The 24,333-nt window shown below is 37.1% G+C and overlaps 1 protein-coding gene across 1 annotated transcript in view; it reads right to left on the bottom strand.

The window, feature by feature from the left end:
- Positions 1-3,084: 3,084 nt before the first annotated feature.
- LOC144442668 (gamma-aminobutyric acid type B receptor subunit 2-like) overlaps positions 3,085-24,333 on the bottom strand; it is a 29,111-nt gene continuing 7,862 nt past the window's right edge. The window contains exons 4-19 of the mRNA XM_078132046.1: positions 22,423-22,664; positions 20,998-21,135; positions 17,515-17,685; positions 17,070-17,171; positions 14,445-14,510; positions 14,086-14,292; positions 12,998-13,243; positions 12,014-12,077; positions 11,728-11,811; positions 10,266-10,416; positions 8,146-8,278; positions 7,065-7,172; positions 6,476-6,598; positions 5,417-5,522; positions 4,135-4,373; positions 3,085-3,312 (exon numbers count right to left, since the gene is read on the bottom strand). Coding sequence (XP_077988172.1) covers positions 3,085-3,312; positions 4,135-4,373; positions 5,417-5,522; positions 6,476-6,598; positions 7,065-7,172; positions 8,146-8,278; positions 10,266-10,416; positions 11,728-11,811; positions 12,014-12,077; positions 12,998-13,243; positions 14,086-14,292; positions 14,445-14,510; positions 17,070-17,171; positions 17,515-17,685; positions 20,998-21,135; positions 22,423-22,664 — 2,408 coding nt within the window. The remainder of the gene's footprint in view (positions 3,313-4,134; positions 4,374-5,416; positions 5,523-6,475; positions 6,599-7,064; positions 7,173-8,145; positions 8,279-10,265; positions 10,417-11,727; positions 11,812-12,013; positions 12,078-12,997; positions 13,244-14,085; positions 14,293-14,444; positions 14,511-17,069; positions 17,172-17,514; positions 17,686-20,997; positions 21,136-22,422; positions 22,665-24,333) is intronic.

The raw sequence follows: 24,333 nt of genomic DNA, 5'->3' as shown, positions 1-24,333 counted from the left end.
CAATATAATGTTTTATAGTTCAATATATTCAAAAGCGTTATCGAAGTATTTGTTTCTACCCCCCCCCTCCCCCATATTGTTGGGTTGACACAGCTTCTTTCTTTATGACAGCAATGCTGTTTTCACAATATTTTAAAGCAGAGTGACTATAGAGTTTCAATAGGGAACTTGCAATTCAGACTGAGCATACTCAGATGCAAAGGACTATGGGGATAATCTGGCTACCAATAAAAAAAAACCTTCAGCAATTGTCAGGGTAACTATGAATTGACCATTCGTGGTCACAAACAATGTAACAGTATTGTTTACAATACCAATTCATTAGTGTTCATTATCACATTTCCCATGATGCAACATTCAACATGGTGGGTTTGCAAATTCCCAATTAGGTAGCATGGTTTTTTTTTATGTGTCGTGCAACGTTTTTTATTACAAATTCCAGACCGTGACAGTATCAACATGCATACATTTTCAAAATCTAAAGGCCATAGAAGGTCCTGTCATGTTCTGGAGTCATGTTTCCAAGACCCAGGACTGGGCCAGTTGTTATCAAACAAGGCACCCTGCGGAATAAGCTGAAATGTAAATATTTGACCCCCCATTTTGTGGCTGAAATGTAAACATTTGACAACTATTATCCGGCTAAAATGTAGACTTTTGACTCTCTAGTTTTGGAACATTTGTAGAGATTGTGTTTGTATTTTGAATATAGGGTACATTTGCACCCATTCTTCTGTCAAATCCACCCCCACCTACATATCCCAGGTGTATTGCTCCATACCAACATACCAATGAACTGTTACAGTACAAGTTATAAACTTTGAAATCTTATTGTAAGCTTTTGCTCTTTAGAAAGTAAACATAATATTGTGATTTATTTGCTTCAGTTCATATCTTTATCATATTTAATTGGATTCATATGTGCCAGAAGAGTAAAGAATTATTTACTACACTTGATATTACAAATAATAGTTGCCATGAGCTGTGATTGGCTAGCCAATATTACCATGAACTGTGATTGGCTAGCCAATATTACCTTGAACTGTGATTGGTTAGCCAATATTACCATGAACTTTGATTGGCTAGCCAATATTGCCATACATTGTGATTGGCTAGGCAATATTACCATGAACTGTGATTGGCTAGCCAATGTTACCTTGAACTGTGATTGGCTAGTCAATATTACCTTGAACTATGATTGGTTAGCCAATATTACCTTGAACTGTGATTGGCTAGCCAGTATTACCTTGAACTGTGATTGGCTAGCCAATATTACTTTGAACTGTGATTTGCTAGCCAATTATAATATTACTGTGAACTGTGATTGGCTAGCCAATATTACCATGTATTGTGATTGGCTAGCAAATATTACCATGAACTGTGATTGGCTAGGCAACATGCATTGTGATTGGCTACCCACTATTACAATGAACTGTTGGACAAACAGTTTATTACAATACATGAACTATTAATATACAACATTTGTATGAACATTGTCTTTTTTATGTATTTTGCTTCAGAGAACACAAACGTAACATTCCTATTAATGTAAAGGAAATGGATAATTTAACCTCTGTACAATAAAGTCTATTTTTCTGATCATGACTTGCTTGTTACATCTATACTTTTCATAAATCTGTCAAAATTAAGGAAAAGTAATAATATTATAACACATCAACTTAGTATGAATATTTCACATGTGTACATCAGTCTTTACATTCTTGAAAATTGCCTATGATTGGTGATGAGGGTATGACACGCACACACACACACACACACACACACACACACACACACACACACACACACACAATGTGGAGTCATGATGGTGGAATGGTTAGAGTGGCCGGCTTGAAATCTGCAGGTTGCAGACTCAAGCCCATCACTGCAAGATTTGAACCACAGTTGTGCCTCAGTCAACCCAGCTTTATAATTGGGGACCTGGTAGGATAGAGGTTGCTATGTGAATGCTTTAATCCTATGCACTTATAAAGGCTGTGATGGATTATATGCTCCCAAGGGAGTTGAGGAAGTATAAAGGGGCATTGTGCTGCTATAGATCCGTGCCAGGGGTAATAATCGTAAAGCACTTTGAGCACAGATTGGGAAAGCATTATATAAAAGACAACATTATTATTATCATTTTATTACACACACAGACACACACACAAATAAAGCTGTCCACCATAATCATTTATCATGTTCCCATCACAAATAGCCAAGTGATTATTACAGTGATGTTTAATATCATGTGTTTGTCAGTGAGATGTTCAAGTTTTATGACACACACCTATACACCACGTGTAATAGTCATTTATAATTTACTTGTATTGCACTGGTGAAACATTGTTTACAGATTGATTACATTTTAGCCAAACCAAATACTGGGTTGATAACTAACGCAATTGACAAGGATGGGGTCCACTTTTCGGGCAATCAAGTCTGAAAGTGAAACAGGGTAAGGGGTGCCAGGATAGGGGTTCATACTGAAGTTTCATATTTTTGTGTCACATGACTGTAACAATGACTTGAATCCTGTCTGAAAACATCTTCGCAAACCACAGCCTCTTTTACGGCACCGTCCAAGATGTTAGAAATAATAGTTCTGGTTTGCGAGAATGGTCTGAAAATGGATATGTAATTTGCTATTGTTCTTGTCAGAACAGGGATAGGGGTTTTCTCTTATTCAACACACAAAGCTATCACTTTTGTATGTGAATCACCCCCTCCCCTCCTTCTAGTGTGAAGTCAAGTATAGACAAATACATTCAATCTAATCATTTGGTTGTGAAGTAGTATCATGTGCTTGGGATAAATTCCATTTGGGTAACACAAGTAATGAAAGTGGTAACTTTATACAACATTTGTTTGTGAATATTCACTCGAGGCTGACACACAAATACCAGTGATAATGTAAACATCAATGTTTAAACAAAGTGAATTCTGCTCAGTGATTTACAGATGTACCTTACATTAATATGCAAATTTATCCACTGACATTGAAGCATTAACAATATTGTAATATTTCCTAAGCAAGTTAGTCATACCTTGTCATTCCTATGTCTTTGGCAGTTTAAATTAACCCTAAAAACTGGCTTCATCATCTCCTTGTTTCTTAAACTGCTGAATTCCAGATACTGAAGCTACTGTAGACATCAAGGTGTCGGGTTTCACATGACATGGACAACTGCAGGCTGGACACTGTTGCTCCATCTTTGACTCTTGCTGTTTAGTATCCAATCTATCATCTCCTACATTCATTCTTGTGGCTGCTTCCAACATGTTCACAGAATTATTACGTAGTTTTATGATCTGCAGAGTAATACATACCAGTATTAAATGGACATAAGCATAGTTTTTTCTGCATAATATTTTTAAAAGGTACTAGCATTATTATAACTACTGAAACACATATAATCACCACTTGCAATTGACTGAACTCAAACCTGGTATGAAGTTATAACTCATAAACAACCTGATGACGTAATTTATCATAGGTATCAAAAAAGTTCAGAAAATCCCTACTATGCCAGAAGACAATCGTAATGTTATAGAAGACATGCATTGACATGAACATTATACTGGAATGTGGTTTTTACTATTTTCACTTGAGTGAAAATCTTATAAACCCAGCTTGTGCAACTTTAATGTATATTATGGACTGCCAGGATAAGGACCACAATGTAGAATATTCTTTGGTTTAGAGACTTGTTGACTTTCTAGTCTAACGACCCTACCCTAACGTCATGCTCAGTGAATTTTTTCAGCACCAAAATAGGTAGTCTGTAAGACACGACATTCGTGACACATATCTAGACCAATGGACCCAATGTAATGCATTGTATTACAGTTTTGAACAAAATGTTACACTTTTTATCTGAATGTTGATGGTCAACACAGTTAATTTACATACTGAACCGGGTATCAGATCACTAAAAAGGGATGTACCATCAACAGCATCGGTTTCGCATTTACAAATAATCTGCAATACTTATAAACTGAGCCACAGAAATATAGGAAAAAACGAGAACTGGATTAACTAACAGTTGTCATTATTGGTTTGGGAAATATAATAATCAGATATTTGGTTCCTGAAAAGGGCAAACAGTACTGGTAGTAACAGTTAGTATTTACCTTTGGTCCGAACACGATACATAGAACTGACGCCGTGCAGCTAATAACACAGATCGAAGTAACAGCAAAGGCAACGTCAAACTGGTCTTCTGTTAGTATATTAACAACAGATGCACCAATCACAGACAGTACCATCACATTGTAGACACACAGTCCAATCTGTTTAGAGTCATTCAGTGCTTCTATCTTCACGTTACGAGTCTCCCAAGCCAAGAACAGTCCAAACAATGTAATTATTCCTGGGGAAAGTACATTACATTGTTGTAAATGGAGTGGATTTCTACAGTGGAAGCTAGTGCTGATGTTATTATAGAAGGAAATCGTTTTTTATAGAACGTATACACAACATTTCCTCTTTACTTGAGATTTAATACAAACAAAACATCATGTTATAATTCTAAATCCAAAGTGGAAGATGAAAAGTTATATTAATCGTGGTGTTTCCATGGTGAACACACAATTCAATTATTGCAGAAAATAAGTAGGCGACCGAATTTACCGGTTATTTGTTTTGAAGTCGTCTGCCACTCATCATGTTCTGACATTTTTGCGCATTATAGACCAAAGTAAGTGCTGAATACCCCATTTAGCATTACCCCAATCATCACACTTTCGAGTACTTTGTTATTCCTGGTTATAATATAAAAACCATGCCAATAGGAAGTGAAATGCTAGGCAGGCTAGTAGAAATTACATGATACAAATTTGAGCGCATTTTTTTTCACATCCTGTTAGGATAATTTATTGCAATCCAAATTTTTACAAAGTATTGGGTTACTTCCCAAATTATCAACTCCTGAACTAGACTGTCGACAGTCGTTCGTGCCTTTTTTTGCAACGTTTTATCTAAAACTAAAGCTGTCGCCTCGCTCCTATCCGGAGCAATACTATAACCGCGTATACGTACTGATAGGAACAGCGAGTGCCGAAGGCACGAGCGACTCGCTCGTGCCTTCAGAGTCGCTCGTGCCTTCACGAGCGACTCGCTCGTGCCTTCAAGAGCGACTCGCTCGTGCCTTCACGAGCGACTCGCTCGTGCCTTCACGAGCAACTCGCTCGTGCCTTCGGCACTCGCTGTCCCTATCAGCATGATCAGTACTCGTTATATATGTTAATGTTCAGTGCTACGGGGCGAGGCGACGACTTTGTTTTAGATGAAACGTAGCAAAAAAGGCACGAACGACTGTCGACAGTCTACCCCTGAACCACTATTGTATTAATCACGATGTTTCCATCATAAGTATAAAAGTTTAATCCAACGGTTAAAAAACAGTAAATTTACCTTTGTAACTGTACAGAACAACGATCCATTTTGTCATATTATTAGACACACAGCTACTCTTCTCTGGAATATACAGTATCTCATCATTGTCTTCATCCAACACGACCTTTACCATACATATTTTAAAACATGTCAAATGTATGAATTATCAAACACACGAAAGGGGGCTATTATAATGTTCTCTGTCCGTACGTGCGCCTGTCAACAATTTCCCTGACTAACAATTGCAGGTTCACGCAAACGTAGCACAAATGTGACATAGCAATGTGCATGTATTATTTAAAAATAGGACCAAGCGGCATTTGCCGTAAAATTTCACATATCATGAAGTTTTCATTCATTGTTATAAATAGTTGCTTTATTAATTTTACTTGCCTCAAAAATGCCATGTACAGTGTAGACGGAGGCACCTTCATTTAGTAGTATTAAATTAAAACTGAATTTAAAAAAAATTTCGTGGGCCAATGTTGCAGCTTTTCATTTGACCTTTCCCCCTCCCTCCCCCTATTTTTAAGGGACGATTTTTGCTGTCTTACAACATATCTTTTAGCAATTATAGCTATGAAGTTATCGATATCATTATCTCAAAAAGGATTTTTAGATTACTACCTAGGCGAGTCATAAAAATATCAATGATTCGATTTTTGGGTCGACGCCACGACTTTCACTCTCCGCGCTACACATGTATTACCATAGGCGGCGTCCGTGCGAGTAAGTTGACCTTCGTATTATAAATTGGCCTTGTCACTATACAGAAAGTCTATTTGCTCAACTTTAGCCACATTTTAGCACACCTATTTCAAGGGGTAATATGAGACAAATTCCACTTTGTGTCGGTACGTACCGCTCAACAACAACCAGGATCTAGGAAGATATTACAGTGGGCAAATTAGGTAATAGATGGCGCTTTGTCTTGACCACATTTCACACAGCCTCGATCTCTACACCGACAAGCTTTACAAGGGCTGGAAGATGCGTATAAATCTGAGTTTTCGTACAGTGCTAGCGTGGCTCAATGCTACCTCAAGTACCGAGAATTGTGTAACCTCAAATACTTACATAAGGACTCAGATTGATAATGGTTTGGTACATCGGATCAAGACTGTTCCACAGAGTAAGCATAATGATGTCTATGAGAAATAGTACAGCAAGGACTCCAAATAGATGTCTGTCTTTCACAACCTGGTATAGCAGAAGTGAAAAATGTGAACATAGCTTGATCAATTCATAATGTCACAAACAAACCTCAGACTATTATTCCACATTTTTCATATATCATTTGCTACACAAACACATTTTTCTGATGTGGAAATTCGTTATTATTTCATAGTTTTTAGTTCCCGGAAGGGGGGACTATTACAAAGAGTTACAACGGGCTCCGCAGTTATCTGTCCGTCCTTGATACGTCATTTCTCAGACATTCAATATCGTTCAATGACAAATATTTTACATATTAATTTTAAAAGTTGTTTTGGTTTACATGTATCAGCCTTATGTTATTTCACATTGTTTTTAAGTACAAAAATACGGTAAAGTAGTTTTTTTGATTAAAAAAATCCAAAATAAATACCCACTTCTGATCATCTACAATATTGTATGAAATACAGAAAAAATAATTGTATCATGACAAGTATATAGATCTTCTGACCCTTTTCTGCAGTTTCTTGTTAAAATACACATGATGCACACGCCATGTTTTACTGAACAGAGCTCCAAACGCCAAGGTGAACCCAACTGATATTATCCAGATTCTGACCTGAAATGAAGTGTCAAAGGTCAAAACGTCAATGCTTATACGTTTCAGAAATAAAAATTTGAAACTTTTGCCGTCATTTTTTTCAAGGAAACTCTAACCCATTGTCAGTTGAAGCTAATGGGGAAACCCAGGGTCAACATGCAAACCATTTTGAAGTAGAGATCAAAATGATCATAGAGTTTAACCTATTAAATGCTGAAATGGCAGCGAAAACCTGTGTTAACCGTCACTTTTTTGGAGATTTAAAATATTAAAAAACCTTGAATTTCAGGGGGAAAGGGTCCCGAGGCGCATTCCACCATACAACAATACATAACCAACGAAAACAAATACGACTTCTTAGCCCTAAGACTTGTCGCTGGTTTCTAATCTAGCGACCCAGTCTCTGGACTAACGACATGGTAGTGGTATTAAAATAAAGTCTGTTATATTGATAAATAAAACTATAAACAAGAACAAAAATGAAGGCTTTCATTCGCCAATCAATATTACAAGGTTGAAGTAATACGATTAACAGAAAAACTCCAAATTGGACGGTGAACCACCAGGAAATATAATCTGGTATAGCTAATTTACATAATGACAAATAACATCGGCATTCATTTAATTTGGTTTGCCCGATTTCTATGCCATAGATATCACGGCGATAAAGTTTGTCTATTTGTAACAACATATTTGAATCTTCACAGACGAAGCAAAATAATAGAGCTAAAATTCCAGATCTGGCCCCATGTTCCTTTAATCACTTGCCTGTGCTTGAATGTACATGTAAGTGACGAAACTTTTGAAGAGACAATACAATGGGCGAGTGCATGGTAAAAACCCGCTTGCGATCCCCTACCTAGAATACCCACAGTACTGTAGCTGTAACTGCGTTAACTAGCAGTTACAGTGCCAGCGCCGTGTAGGCATTCTACCTAAGGGATCGCAAACGGTTTTTTAAATCGTGCACTCGCCCAATCCTAACTCTTACATTGCAAATGATTGATGATGTGGTCGGCGATTCAATCATCCCATCCATGGCAAATAAATATACAGAAGTGTACATTAGAATGGAACCGAGACAAATCATGTTATTCAACCTTGGAGAGGACATCTTGATATACCTTTATGAATGAAAGAATACAGAAAAGTGTAAATTTGAATTATTTAGTTTACTGCATTGTACAGAGCAGCAAAATTCCACTGGTGAGATTTATTACATGTAGTCCACTTCAAGCTAACATTCACTGGCTCTGTTTGATACAACAAGCAATGAAGAAATTACACATGCTAAGCTTTAAGATATATTAAATTGGCCAAATGGATGAGGATTGGGTATTTATTTTAGATTTTTAATTTTATAAAACAATTTTATCATAGCTTCCTACTTGAAAAATCAATGTGAAACAACATATGCCAAGTCCTTGTTTGTAACTCAATACATGTTCATTGCAAAAAGCTTAAGAATGTGAAATGTGTATTTAAAAAAGGGTTTGTTATCATACGTACAATAACAAACATTTTACACAGTCTTTTGCCATTTATTGAGTTACAAACAAGAACTCGGCATATGTTGTTTCATGTTGAGAAGCTGTGATAAAATTGTTTTATAAATTAAAAATCCAAAATAAATACTCAATCCTCATCCATATGACCACTTTTAATATATTGAATGAATACAGTTTCATGCTACATTTTTTTCTAAATTACATGAACTAAAGGGCCACCATGCAGACATTAAATGCAGTATGTTTAAATGGTTCATTTCATAGTAGATAAAACATAGTGTGAAATTACGATATTTCTATCTTAGTGTAGAATATGGACTGTTTTATCGGTTGTTGTAAAAATAATAATAATATAATAATATAACTTTACTTCCATTTGCATAAAAATGAAACGGGAATTGGTTTTCCACGTGCACTCATAAAAAGAAGTGAATAAAATTGAAAACAAAAGATTGCAAAGAAAACAACAATGAATAAAACGTAGCCCAGAAAATGCAAGTGAAATGTAAAAGCAAAAGATAAAATTGATGTAACACATCAAACGATACAAAACATACATGATGCTAAAAAGATACAATGCTGAGACAAGCATAACACTAAAACAAATGGTGAAATATCCTAGAACTGGTTTAAAATGCGGATCGCGGATGGATAAAAGCTCTTCCTAAATCGTTCTGATTTCGTTTTGATACTCCTGTACCACGCGCCTACCCGAGGGTAACAGTTAAAAAAATGTATGTGCCGGATGACTGGAATCCTTACATGTAAGTAATGATAGATGAAGCTTTGCGAATGGATCTGGAATGATAGATTCATTGTAAGGATGGTAATTCTGTGCCGATGATTCTCTTTGCTGTTCGGACGACTATCTTCAGTGCATTCAACTCATCGTTGGTGATGTTGGTAAACCAGATGGTGATAGCATATTTTGAAATACTCTATGACAGTGCGATAAAAATTTACCAAAACACAACGACTCATTCCTAATTTCTTTAAACGTCTGAGAAAATAAAGACGTTGTTGTGCTTTCTTAACAATGTGATCAGTATTTGTTTGTCAGGACAGGCGATGTGAAAGTCGAATACGTCACCCAGGAATTTGAAAATAGTGACTATTTCAACTGCTCTACCATGAATTGTGTGGTCGGATCGAACAGAGCCGGGTGAACGGTAAATTGAAACGGGCTGTACTGGGTTTAGGTTAGAAACTGGAGAATTACGTGTGGGTGTGTCTGGGGTATTGAGGTATACTTTCGATCATGGAGTGACTTTCAAAATTTTAGCCTATGAAAAGTTTAGCCAAATGCTACTATCAAGCATGTAAGTCAACTTTGATTATCACGCTTGGATTATTGTATCTTTCTGACTTTTAAAGACACAATTTGAGTTAATAAGCTTTAAATCTTCACTTGAGGGAAAATACTACTAAAACCTCCATTTTTGTATGATAACGTCAATACACGTCGTCAACATGTTCAATGACATGATATCGTCTTTAGTTATTGCTATAATACATCTTTTTCATATAGCCTTCAGTGATTGGATTATTTCGTATCACGTAGGAACCAAATACTTAAAGCACTATCTTTTTCAAAAATGGTTACCTCAAATTACTGTTCTTGACGTTGAATATTAAGAATGCCACACTTTGGATGATACCGAGGGAGGCGAGGACACTCATTGCCACAAATAAACGGAAGTCAACTCTCAATCGAACCTTTATCCTGGTCTGGCTGTCTGGTGGAGGGTGCCCTCCTGAAGAACAAATCAAAATAAATTATTTGAAATAGAAAGAAATGTAAACTTAAGTAAACAAAGTAAAAATTAATCTTTAGTATTCTTGTTATTCCTATAACAAAGACATGCACAATGCAATCACAGTTGCCATGACTACAAATTGAATAATTTTTGTATCAATATGACCATAAGAAATTACGAAACCCTTTTTTTATTTCCCAAATCAATATCATTTACGAAAATGACATTTGCATATATGATGCCACAACGATCAGTTATGAATAGACTATTATAAACATCAATCAAGTAATATAATTTTTTTATAAATATAACTATCATAATATTAATGACTTTGTCTGTCAAATTTGCTTTCGACTTAGAAGAATATGCTTTGAAATTCATTTATCGAGAGTCAAAAAGGAACAGAATACGAAAAAAAATTTAAGAGATTGGATTGCATTTAGTGTGATAATCTATTTGTCCTCGCCTAACTTAAAAACTTAACTAAGGAGGACCAATACAAAACCAGTCAGACAAAAAAAACGCAAAGAAAGGTACACGCTACAGTTTACTAAAGGTTTTCACTTAAAGTGGCCGTGTGGATGAGAAATGGAGTTCAGTCTGTTCATGCATCTGTCGCTAGACACCATGTGACTAAAACGTCACCATGCATAAATAGTTTGACTACTTGTGTTTACTTATAAGTACAAGTGATTATTTGTGTTTTTTTACAAATCATTTCCTATACGTACAGCTACAAACTTTTTACACATGTTTTAGTTTTATCAAGTTACCAATAGATTTGAGCTGTTATTTCAAATACATACATACATACATACATACATACATACATACATACATACATACATACACACACACACACGTACGTACGTACGTACGTACGTACGTACATACATACATACATACATACATACATACATACATACATACATACATACATACATACATACACACACACATACACATACATACATACATACATACATACATACATACATACATACGTACGTACGTACGTACGTACGTACGTACGTACGTACATACATACATACATACATACACACACACACACACACACACATACATACATACATACATACATACATACATACATACATACATATATACATACATAAAATTTCAAAACTAATACCAATGTCCTCTCCATATGGCTCCTTTGAGTGTTATAAGTGTTGAACACTATTACTTGAATTCTAAGCAATTACCGTTTATTGTTTTTATTTTGCTATTTATATGTATGTCAGTTAACTGTGACCTTTAAATCACTTTCATGGTGATTTTTCTTACCTTTCCAACGAAATTGTTTGTCTGTAGACCACATGAATCTATCCTCGTACTCGTAATAATAACCTATAAGCACTTCTTCTCCATCTACAAATTTAAAATAAGAACGTTGGGGGTTAAATAAAATGTACTATCGTATGTGATTATCGTCATGCCAGAATTATGCAAATACACAAAGAACAGACTACTCTGTATCCGCGTGTTTATATGCGTCATGCATATAATTATTGGATGGTGCTACCTTACCTTGTATTTGATGGATTGTGACACGCCCCAGTCTATACCTTACCTTGTATTTGATGGATTGTGACACGCCCCAGTCTATCACCGTCATCGGCAAACGTTATTGAACCCTGTTGATAAAACATAGTTGTATGAGTGGAAGCAATATACTGGATATTTACAGTCTGTTCCTGTTAATTTATCAGGAAAAGCATGATTTTATAGTTACTGTATAATCGTCAAGATTAAATAGACTAAAGATGCTAATATAGTAACCTTCCACACGTCAAAATGTTCAACAGAGACTGCATCATTTCAGGTATTGAAGTTGTACACACTTCTAAAACGAAGGCCTCCGATTGTTGCTGGTACTTCGTTCACGTAAACTCGAACCCATTCTCAGTTAAAATCACCACAAAAAGGTCAGGGGTCACCATGACAATTTAAAATTAGAAGATTCTACATCCAAAATGGCCGATGAATTATGTGTTAACTTGTTTGGATTTCCTTGGAAACAAGAAGGGGAGCCACAAAATTTCCAGGAACAGGTGTCCACATGTCAAAGTGGCAATCTGTTAAAAAATAATACTTTTTTCTACTTTTTTTAAATGTCCAAGTTGGTTTTGCTCTATTTTGTATATATGAACCTGGGGTTTGGTTTATACAGATTTGTTTATTGCAAAGCTTAGTGATACTTATGGTGTACAATTTTGTAATGATGAATTGTAGCTTTCTGTGTCGGTAACGATATCTACGATTTCTTTGTTTCATCTGAAGAGTTCCGTTTTACCTAGCCTGACTTCCTACATAAGTCTTCTTATTGTGTTTGCCCACTTCACATAAGTGCTTTCATTTGCTTCCTTCGTCATCAGACAACTACTTTTAGTGGTCTGAGTTTCATCCATTGTAGACAAGAATCTGCTTTCATGAATACAAATCATCACATTTCTTGTGCTTTCGACAACGAAGGTCGCTTCACTGACCAAGAAAAGGCACATCTATCTTATGTTATAAAATATACGTCTCTGTTTAATACCCTCTATATACTTACCGATGCACCAATGAAATTCGTATTCTGCATTGCTGTTTTAAATACAGTTGCCATCTCCGTATCTGCATATGTGAAATGTTCCAGTTTTTTGCCACCTGGAAGCATTTCCATGGAATTGTTCAGGGCAATAGCTATTGCCCACAGAGAATCATATGCAAAATATGCAAATGGTGATTTCTCAGATTCATCGTCCGTGTACTCAGTCAGTAATTTGTTCATGTATAAGTCCCAGATTTCCGTTGGTGTCTAGAACAAAAACACAGAATTCTTCAACTATTATGAAGCCTCTGTAGCATACGGTGTGGTGGACCTGACAACCGTTCTCTCCACCCTGCCTTTCAAGTCAGTATTATCAATTATTCCAGTATTTTTTGGCCAAACCTCATTATCTGCGCATGAGGAACATTCGGCAGAATATTAACACATCATATGTGCACGTTTGAGGTTATGTGTACAATCATCACATTTCAGTGTTCGGTCAGCTTGATCACATCTGCTTAGTTTGACACAGTCAAAATACTGTAATATGCATATCATGTGACTTATTCAACCAATCAGCTTCTATGCATAGTATCCATGAAAATACTGAATTGATAATACTGGGTTCGCAGGCTGAGTGGAGCAAATGTTTGGCTGGTCGACCAAACAGCTTTCCTATGGAGGCTAACTAGTATCAAGCTCTAAAATAGTACTAAAATGAGAATCCGGGATTATAGCATGGGCCTTTAACTACTTTATATTCCAATCCTATAGAAACCTTGATATGTTCTTTCATTATTATTCCTTTGAGTACGTGGTTCATTCCGCATACCATATAGTTTGTCTAGCAGGACTCTAGAAAACGTGTTTCCATGACAGCAAAATAGACCTATCTAATATATGACCTAATAAGATAGCACTAATACGAGACCATGGGATTGAATTATGGGTCTTTAAGTACTTCAAATTCCAAGCAGGATCCAATAGAAGTTTTAAATTTTATCTTTGTTGGGTTTTCGACTATTCCATACTCCATAAGCTTATACCGGATCATCATCTGTCTGATCTTTATTTGTTTTTAACAAAAAAAAAGTACTACAAAAACTTACAAAACCTGATACGCCATCAACATCTTCACCATTATATGCATAGTCTGTAAACAATACCCCTTCTACAGCCTCTGCTATGTTTTCTTTTGTACACCCACGCTGTAATAAGTCTTCCTCATCATTTGCTGATGGGTGCCACCAATAGTCTGGTCTACCACCATTTATAATCCATACATAATTCTTACCATAAAGTCCAAGTTTATATGCCTAAAAGTTGCGAAGTGAAAGTCTACTGTTAAATGATAAACACTGTATCCTTATCAAATCTTCAAAACTGGTGATAAACACAACACTCTATATATATTTTTAAAAGGTTCACCTTAAAACTAACTACAAGATGGAAATGAAATGTTTGTTACCTCACAAAATATCTGCCTTGCTGGTGGACTCCAAAATAACCCCACAATTATTCTCGCGTCTTTTTCCTGTTTGATGGAAAGGAAATGGTATTTATTTTGAATTTGAATATCGCATAATAGTGTCTCTCTCTCTCTCTCTCTCTCTCTCTCTCTCTCTCTCTCTCTCTCTCTCTCTCTCTCTCTCTCTCTCTCTCTCTCTCTCTCTCTCTCTCTCTCTCTCTCTCTCTCTCTCTCTCTCTCTCTCTCTCTCTCTCTCTCTCTTTCTAGTTGGAAAATCAATATTTAAAGACTGTGGCGCCAATTTAGTAAATAATGTAAACTTTATAGTTTATTGCATATAACTCCAAATAAAGCTATACCAAAACAGATAGTGGTACCACAATATTAAGGGATAAAGCTGTACTTTTAACCCTTAAAAACAGTGTTCCAACTAACCATAACATATAAAACAGTCAAGGGAAAGAAGACCTTACTACCGAATAACACCTCAAATGTACAACCAAATTTTGAAATCAAACAGTCAGTCTAGTTAACACATTCTCCACATAAACCCCACCAAAACAAATACAAAAAACATTGCGTTTTTTATCCTTGCACTATACATGACAGAAACCATCTAACACAAATAAGGTCACAAATTCAACGTCTGCTCGCACACGCCTCGTCTATTGGCATCTTGAAAGATACAGATATAAACTGAAAGTCTTCGGAAATGAAAGAATGCAAACCTTTTGATTATTGCTCCTACTAGTATTATCGGAATTCTACATTATTAGCTACCGTACATAATACATCCCTTTATCACCTAAATAAGTACAAATCTTCACCTGTGTGTCGTCAAACAGGACAGATCAAAAACCTGAATCGCTCCGATTCTACCGAACTTGTTTTGCTCTTAATTGTTCCGACTAGTCTGGATGACCAGACTGTGGTTTATAACCACTGTAAGTGAAGGTATAAATCATAACGATACTGTATAGAAACTAGACTACAGAATGACTTGTTCACTGCCATTCTATGCTACGGTCACGTTTTTGTATTTAACTATGCACTTTCAAAATTTGTAAATGTATGACTTTACATTATGTACATCCGTTGGTATTGGTCTGATATATTAATTCAATAGTCGAGGATCAATGAGCCAAAGGCTTACTTCAGTCGAGCTCAAGCTTGGAAGTTTGAAATCCCAGAATGTGACGAATATGTAAATGATATATTCAGACAAGTTTAAATTACTTGATTACATTTTAAAACTAAATTTGACATTACATCGCAAGGCCATGTCTTATTATTTTAACTGAGAAACCACTCTGACTGACTGATCGTATCATAAGCTTGACCTCGCTGCAGATAATGAATGAAGTGACTTTAATTTGCATAGACGACGGACGCTACTTTTGATAGGGATGGAGAATAACGTGCGATGAAATGTTAAAGTATTCGTAAAAGTTGACTCAAAATTGTAGAAAAAATATATGGATTGTCTTAATTACGTCATGTTAGTTTTACGTCCTAATGATCCCCTCGCCTGTTATGATGTGGTTTAAAACGTAACAAAGCCATTTAAAACGATCAAGCCACCCATTGCTGAACGATCGATCATTTCTCGGTAAAGTCGGTGACATCTCACTATATTATCGGCATACTGCTACGGTACTAGAATCTGTGTCAGATGGCGTGCCACCGAAGAAACGGCGAAGGTCGGTCTTTCATCTCAGAGCAGTGAATGGTAAAAGTTTAATCCAATCAGAAACGAGTTAAAAGTTTGTAAAAGTATCAAAACAAAGCGTACGCGCAGTATACTTCTTGTTATTGGTGTAAACGTGTGACGTTCTTATGAATAAATAATACCATTTCAAATCGGGGTCAGAATCAGATGCGATATATGTCAAACGCACGGAGGGGGATATTACATACGCCAAAATTCCTGCGTCCCAGAGGACGCAGTTGTGATTTTTATAATGTCGGGGTGTATATCATTATTTGAAGGTGTTAAGCCATGTCTTCACAATTTTCAAAACATGATGCTTCTATGTGTTAATTAGTGTCTCGGGGTTTTTTTGAGATATAGTATAATTGGTGATTGCGCATAATAGTTGTTGCTACAACGTCAGGAATTGTCACTCGACCCTTGGCATGAACTATGAAAAGTTGTTCAAAACAAATAACATGTCACTAGGGAATCAAGTACGCCATCATTCAATGAGTTGTTGATTTGTAGAAGACAATATCTACCAAAAACATACTGGTTTAACATGCTTTGGAAACTTAGTATAACATTGTATAGGCTATATGCTATTCACGTTAATTGCATTAATTAACATACTAAAATATTAATGATATTAATATTGAAACGGAGGGGTTTTATGATCACATGATGGTACTAGAGTAATTACTCATCCTTAGAGCTATCCATAGACATGTTACTTGCATGGGTTTTTACACACAGTATTTCATGAATATGCTAATTAGCTAATTAGTCAGTGGTAGATACCCCACATCCAACCTCACTTCCATTATCGGAGCATGTGTTACATGTATAAATTCAAAGCGCCCAGGGCACTTCCGCGGCTCAGTATGGTATTGTAAGAACTTATCTTTAATCAATACTACGGAGTTTCTTACTTTCAAATGCTGTATTTGTGCGGCTGGATCCCGATCAAAAGCATCAAAGGTCAGGGTCATGATGTTGGCTTTCTGTAAGCCTTCATGTAGTTTGCCAGTGGTCTGCAGATACCGCAAAGAAAATAGAAAACAGGGTGATAAGATGCGAAGACAACACAAAGAACCACGACAATGGGCTTAATTATCACATCCCCAAAGGAGAAATGTGTCATGATTAAGACCATTAAGAAACAATGGGTATCATTGCAGCCTTGTAACAGAGTGCAATTCACTCTCCTCAAACCACCAAAGTAGCTCAACCGTTAACAACACCCAATCAGTTTAAAGAGGTCATCATATCGATGAGAAGTGGGCATTTATTTTGGATTTTTACTGTAGAATAAAAAAAATTGACTATGTGTAGAAACCTTCACGACTTTTAACGTAGATTAAATGTTATACGTACCGTTGACCACAGAGGCTGGTTTTGATGGATGGTAGCTACTTTCCGCCAACCGAAATATTTCAAGAGTGCCACCCGAGGAGGATTATGTGACAAATCGGACTGAATAGTTCGGAAAAACATTGGAAAATTTGCCCTATCTGAAAATTCAGGTGATGTTGCTGAAGGAGAAACCTGTAAGAGAAAACAAAATCCAGTTGTTGTTGTTGTTGTTGTTGTTGTTGTTGTTGTTGTTGTTGTTGTTGTTACAAAAATAGTGTGTGTGGCGAAAGTCGTGTATTTTTTCAAATATTTCCATTTTTTGAAATTCAATCACTTCCTTCTGGAACAAAGATGTGCATGCGTGTAAACTTAGAGGATCCACAAAGCATTTGTTGTGCTGGTTGTCTGACTGTTCAACAACCTTACATCGCCCAACCTCTCTAAAAAAAAGTTATACGTGGCTAAAGAGGCTTGGTGTACAATGGACTGAGGCATTATGGGAAACAAACAGTGCTAGGAGCTTGCCTGGCCCCAATGTACAGCAGGCCTATCCTAATCCTGAGATGTCAATTTTCAGAGAGATAGAGAGAGAGAGAGAGAGAGAGAGAGAGAGAGAGAGAGAGAGAGAGAGAGAGAGAGAGAGAGAGAGAGAGAGAGAGAGAGGAGAGAGAGAGAGAGAGAGAGAGAGAGAGAGAGAGAGAGAGAGACGGAGAGTCACACGATGCAGGGTTGGTGAAAATGTCTTGTTAGGGATACCTAAGGATAAAGAAAAGCTGCTAAATAGAATCAATCAGCCTCGCCTATGGTCCTCTCTAACACGTGTGTCAAATAACAAGTTGATAATTTTAAATTCGAGATCTCCTGTAAGGTTTGTCTCTCATTAGCGCCGGACATAGCCGTTAACACCTTTTACACGATACAGATGTTGATGTGTTACAGAACAAAGCCATAGTGCGCAAATTGTCTAATTAGCTATCACTTGGGGTAGCTGTCGAAGTCGTGATTCATGATTACTATTGTGTATATAATATCTCAAGTGGTTTGATGTTAGGTGGCTTCTATGAGACTATGTTCAACAGATGACTCGGTCAGCTTTTGATTTTGTCCCTTATACAAGATATATCCGTTTCCACACACTAACGTACTTTTAATATTTACCAAACGATTTCCGTCAACCACCGATTTTGATATACAGTAAAGTGTGTCTATACGAGGATACCAGCAGATGTTGCCCAATGGGTGGGGGTGAATGACTATCAAAATGTATATACCCACTCTGCCAGACGTACACCGTTTTTTATATGTTCCATACAGCAGGAGCTGGGTTGATGTTATCAAGAAGGTATATACCTCCATGATGTTATAAAGCAAGGTTCTATAGATTGCACTATACTTTTGATTATGTAAATAGCTATGTAAATGAATTTGATATTTTGATGTAAATTTGTCCATGTATAAGCGTTTAATTTTTCATCGTCAATGATGTAAATTTGCTATCTTTTTGCTCAATCGGTCCTGCTTTTAGTGTGTTTCTGTGTAACCATACTGTTTGTTGCGAGTAGTATAGTGATTTTTTCTTAGTCGCCTGTTAGTGACTGCCTTACAGCGCTGTTAATGAGAAAATAAATGAAAAGTAAAATTTTAATTAATATATTTAATCATACCTTCTGTCAGATTGTGTGTGTATGTGTGTGTGTGTCTGTGTGTCTGTGTCTGTGTCTGTGCCTGTCTGTGTGTGTGTGTGTGTGTGTGTGCGCGCGTGCGTGCGTTCATTAGCGGTCATTCAACTAATACATTTCTGAATTATTTGGACCAGGAGATATATAATTTATAGACCTTACGTCACGTTGATAATCCGTGAATCCCAAAATTTACTTCTGAATGTCAAGAAAGCAGACAACGATAACAAAGGCTCCTAAGTTTTACATCTAGACTAAGATCCACTTTCAAATCAAGCTTAAGAAGGTGCCTCGATTTTACATCGCAAATATTAACTAACATGTTCTCGTCATACAGCCTATTGCGGTGTAGAGACATTGTCTAGCTAGATGGCAATTGCAAGGAGTAAGTTTCATATTGATATTAAGTTAGCAATTGATATAACATAAACGACGTTTTCCATATAGACAGAGAGACAGATTTCTACGTATTCTTTGTAGTAGTTAACGACATCTGTGAAGTAAATGTAACATTTGAATATTGCGACGAAAGCTTCGTGCAATTCAACCTGTTTCTGGTTTGTTTTCCAAAATACATTTTTCTGTATGTAGATGAATGTACGTAATGTTTATGAGCTATAGTGACGTTAAATGCTTTAGAGAATTCCTACGACAATAGAAACTTAGAATATGAGTTATTTTCACTTCTTTTGTCATGTCAAATTACTGTTTTGTTGATAACAGTTCACAATCGATCGATAGAAATGATTTATATAAGTATATAATTATACAGTGACTTCCGATTTCTATTTTGCAGTACTACACTAACTGTCGCAGTTTTCGGACAGGAACGGTGATTCGACGATTATTTTTGAATAAACATTGCAAAAATGTAACACTCATTATTGTTTATTGTTTTTCATCTTTTGATGACTTAGTCCTTGAATTTATAACCCCGATAGCCTTAGTAATCAGACAAGAACTTTCCGCCGATTTTACGTATTTGTCTCGTAAATTATGACTTTATGCTACTTTTATTTATTCATTAACCATCCAACAGGCATTGCCCAATAACAGGAGGAAAGTTCAGTGTTAATGCAGGGGGAAACCGGAGTATCCGGGGAAAACCTGCGTTGTTCGATAGAGTCAAACTTACAGCGTGGTAAATTTAATCAAACCCAGCCGACACCTGGCGGGTTCGAACCCAGGCTGCAGAGGTAAGAGGCGTACGAGCTAACCGCTCGGTCACCGACAACACCTAAACTTTGATTAAACACAAGACAAAAGCATTGGTGTCATCATATTTTAATCGGCGTTACAATAAAGTTGGTTGTTTTGCAAAGAAATTATCATGAACACTGTATTTCTTCTGAAGTCAATCCCGGGATTAGATCACGAGTCATGACGCAGCTTGACAGTCTGTGTCTTCTGGTTTGAACTGAGCACTGGGAGAAAACTATGATTATTGCTGTGGCGAAAATACCGACAACTACGGCCGTGTTGTGACATATGTAGTCTGGATACCAACTGTGGTTTCTAACCACAGTCTGGACTAAGTCCCCCGATAAAATTAATTTTAAATCAAAGCTTTAGTATCACTTCATCTTTCATGCGAATGCTTGAGCTTGACAATATGGCAGTTCCGGAGAGTGTTGACGACTGTGGACGAGTCGATATTTGTCAGAAAACTGAGTCTGTCCGAAAACTACGTAAGTGAGTGTAGTGACAGAAAATAAAAGATAAAATGCGTGATACGTGTATTGTTGATTTCATCCTCTCATCAAACACACGAAAAATGTAGGTTCACTTTAACAAATACCTTTATAATTATGGAATACCGACTAACCTGGACTAAGTTGTAATGATGGGCTACCTCTGCAACAGGTTTGGTAGCTGACGAATATGTTGGGCCAAGAATCATGAGTTTCGTTGGAGGTTGAGATATATGTTCGACGAATATCATGGAACCCACTCCAGGGTTACCCTGACAAAGGAGAGGAAACAATACTTTATTGTACCTTGTGCGATGAGTATTTGGAGTACATTGGAGTAAGGGACAGAGGGAGAGCGAGACAAATAAAACAAAAACAGACAGACAGACAGACAGACAGACAGACAGACAGACAGACACAGACAGACAGACAGACCGACAGACAGACCGACAGTCAGACAGACAGACAGACAGACAGACAGACAGACAGACAGACAGACCGACCGACCGACCGACCGTCAGACAGACAGACAGACAGACAGACAGACACAGACAGACAGAAAGACAGACAGACAGCCCGACCGACCGACAGCCCCACCGACAGCCCGACAGACAGCCAGCCAGCCAGACAGACAGACAGACAGACAGACAGACAGACAGACAGACAGACAGAGTTTCGTTGGAGGTTGAGATATATGTTCGACGAATATCATGGAACCCACTCCAGGGTTACCCTGACAAAGGAGAGGAAACAATACTTTATTGTACCTTGTGCGATGAGTATTTGGAGTACATTGGAGTAAGGGACAGAGGGAGAGCGAGACAAATAAAACAAAAACAGACAGACAGACAGACAGACAGACAGACAGACAGACAGACAGACAGACAGACAGACAGACAGACAGACAGACAGACAGACCGACCGACCGACAGACAGACAGACAGACAGACAGACCGACCGTCAGACAGACAGACAGACAGACAGACAGACAGACAGACAGACAGACACAGACAGACAGACAGAAAGACAGACAGACAGACAGCCCCACCGACCGACAGCCCCACCGACAGACCGACAGACAGCCAGCCAGCCAGACAGACAGACAGACAGACAGACAGACAGACAGACAGGGAGATATAGAGGGGGGTGAGGGGGCGAAAGAGAGGGAGTAGCAGCAGCCAGACAAACATAAGGCGAGAGGGGAGAGAGGGGGGGAGCGCAAGAGAGGAGGAAGTAGCAGGCAGACAGGTAGAACCAGAGGAACACAAAGAAGTGTCAGACACGAATAGAGAAAAGAGGGAGGGGTGACAAATTAATAAGTTTGTTGCGGGCGGGAAGATACATTGTCCGAATATTTTCAATTTGTTTGTGTAGTGCCAGAGACATTTATCAACTTGAAACTTGTATTGGGAAAACATGTAATGGGAGATGATAATGTATAACTTCTAACAGGCACAAAGTGAATGCTGTAGTGTCAATTTACATTATCTGCAATTTGAGATACAGAATCGTCATAATATAAATAGAATGATGTACATCAAGCATATGTCAAAACTAACCCATGTGTCGTTGACAATCCAATTCAGTGTGTAGCCGGGTATGATGTCAGGTCTCTGGTTGACATGTTCCAAAGCTAGCTCGATTGCAGGCCGAATTCCCCATCCCCATGGCAATCCCTTCAGAGCCATCATACCGCTGATGTATATGTCAACTGTGCCTTGCGCACTGACGTGTGTGAAAATAGCATACACATAACACAAGACCCTGGAAAAACTGAACGAAGAGTTTGACTTTCTCATAACTGCAAAATATAAGCATAATGATCTGTTGCTTTATAATAAGATGCACCGAGCATAATCAAAACAAATTATACCATCACAACGACTGCATATAAGGCCAAAAAAAACAGAATCGTTTCTAGTCAGCGTGCGCATCACTTAAATACCCTCGCATCAATTTATGTTTTCGTGTTTGTCCAGCCCATACAGTTTGCAGATCCGGAGGAAAACATAAAAATAACCTTCCATACTTCAATGAAGACGACAGAGCCAATCATGAACAAGCAAATGACATCTGCCCCACGTACACTTTTGCTATAAAGTACTAAATAACAAGAACAGTAACTGCCATAAATAGACTGTGTGACAGGTTTATTGATCATATATATTTGAAAAATCGCGTCCTCATACCACTTTTGGCAATATGTCCTGACCAGAAACAATTATTTTTTTGGCCTAAATACAAAAAACATAATTTATATAGACATTAGAATGACAGAAATATTGTCAATTACTAACGCTAATAGTATTAATTCCATTTGTTGCACATTAAACTAAACACAGTTTACTTTTAAAATGTATCTGCTGATGATAACTATTGATTTTGATTTGTAATAATTTAAAATTAAATTATTGAATTTGTATCAATTTATGTCAGATTGTGTTCAAATATACAGTACGATTGTTATCGACAACTTACTCCACTAACACCTGGCATACATTCGGCATATGTTTTCCACATTTAGAGATTCTACAGTCCATCGGGTGCAACAAAATTGTGAATGGACTGTGTTGATACAGTTCTTAGTTGTGCTGACGATTAAAGCGGAAAGTGAAAGCTTTCCGTATGTGCTCTCCTAGTGTAATATCTCACGACAGACCCTCCAGCTGGTCTATATTCCCACTGCCCACAAATATGTGCAAGCCGCTCTACTTTCCGTCTCCCATATCCCCAAGAAATTGTGAAAGCCTTTGTTTTTCTTGTGCCAACAACAGAATTCGAAGTTGTTAACCAGCTGAAAAGTCTCGATATGAAAAAGGCATCTGGTTATGACAACTTGCCGGCTAAACTTACCGTAATTGCTGCAAATCAAATACCAAAACCCCCGTGTTATATTTATAATATTTCCTTTACTCAGTGTCAGTTTCCGATTGCTTTCAAAGTAGCAAGAGTAGTTCCAATTTACAAAAGGGGTTCGACAGACTCCCCTGGTAACTATCGTCCAATTTCAGTCTTACTTCATCTCAGTAAAATACTAGAAAATATTGTAAATACTAGATTTCTGGGATTTCTGAACACTTTATTTGTAATGTGTGGTGTGGCCAACACGACAAGCGAAAGCTATTTTTTTTCTCCAAAATTGACAACCCTGTTTTATTTATAAAATACATTATACTATAATTTTGCTACTGCTGACATGTAAATTTGACTTTGAAACTAGCAATGAATGAATGAATGAATGAATGAATGAATTCTATATAGGCTACAGCCAACTTCCCCACTTCACATAATCTGTTCTCCAAAAATAAAAATTTAAATTCGCATCTAAAAACACCAACGAATCACTCTGGATATTATATTTTCGTCAAATTCCAAACTTCTAAATGTAATAACGCTCAGATGCTGCCTACATCTTCATTGTCGAGACTATCCTCCTCTCCCCTTACGCATTAAGCTTTAATAAATGCAAG

The sequence above is a fragment of the Glandiceps talaboti genome, chromosome 11 (assembly GCF_964340395.1).
Source record: "Glandiceps talaboti chromosome 11, keGlaTala1.1, whole genome shotgun sequence".
Taxonomy (NCBI): domain Eukaryota; kingdom Metazoa; phylum Hemichordata; class Enteropneusta; family Spengelidae; genus Glandiceps; species Glandiceps talaboti.
This window is presented reverse-complemented; position numbering and strand designations above follow the sequence as displayed.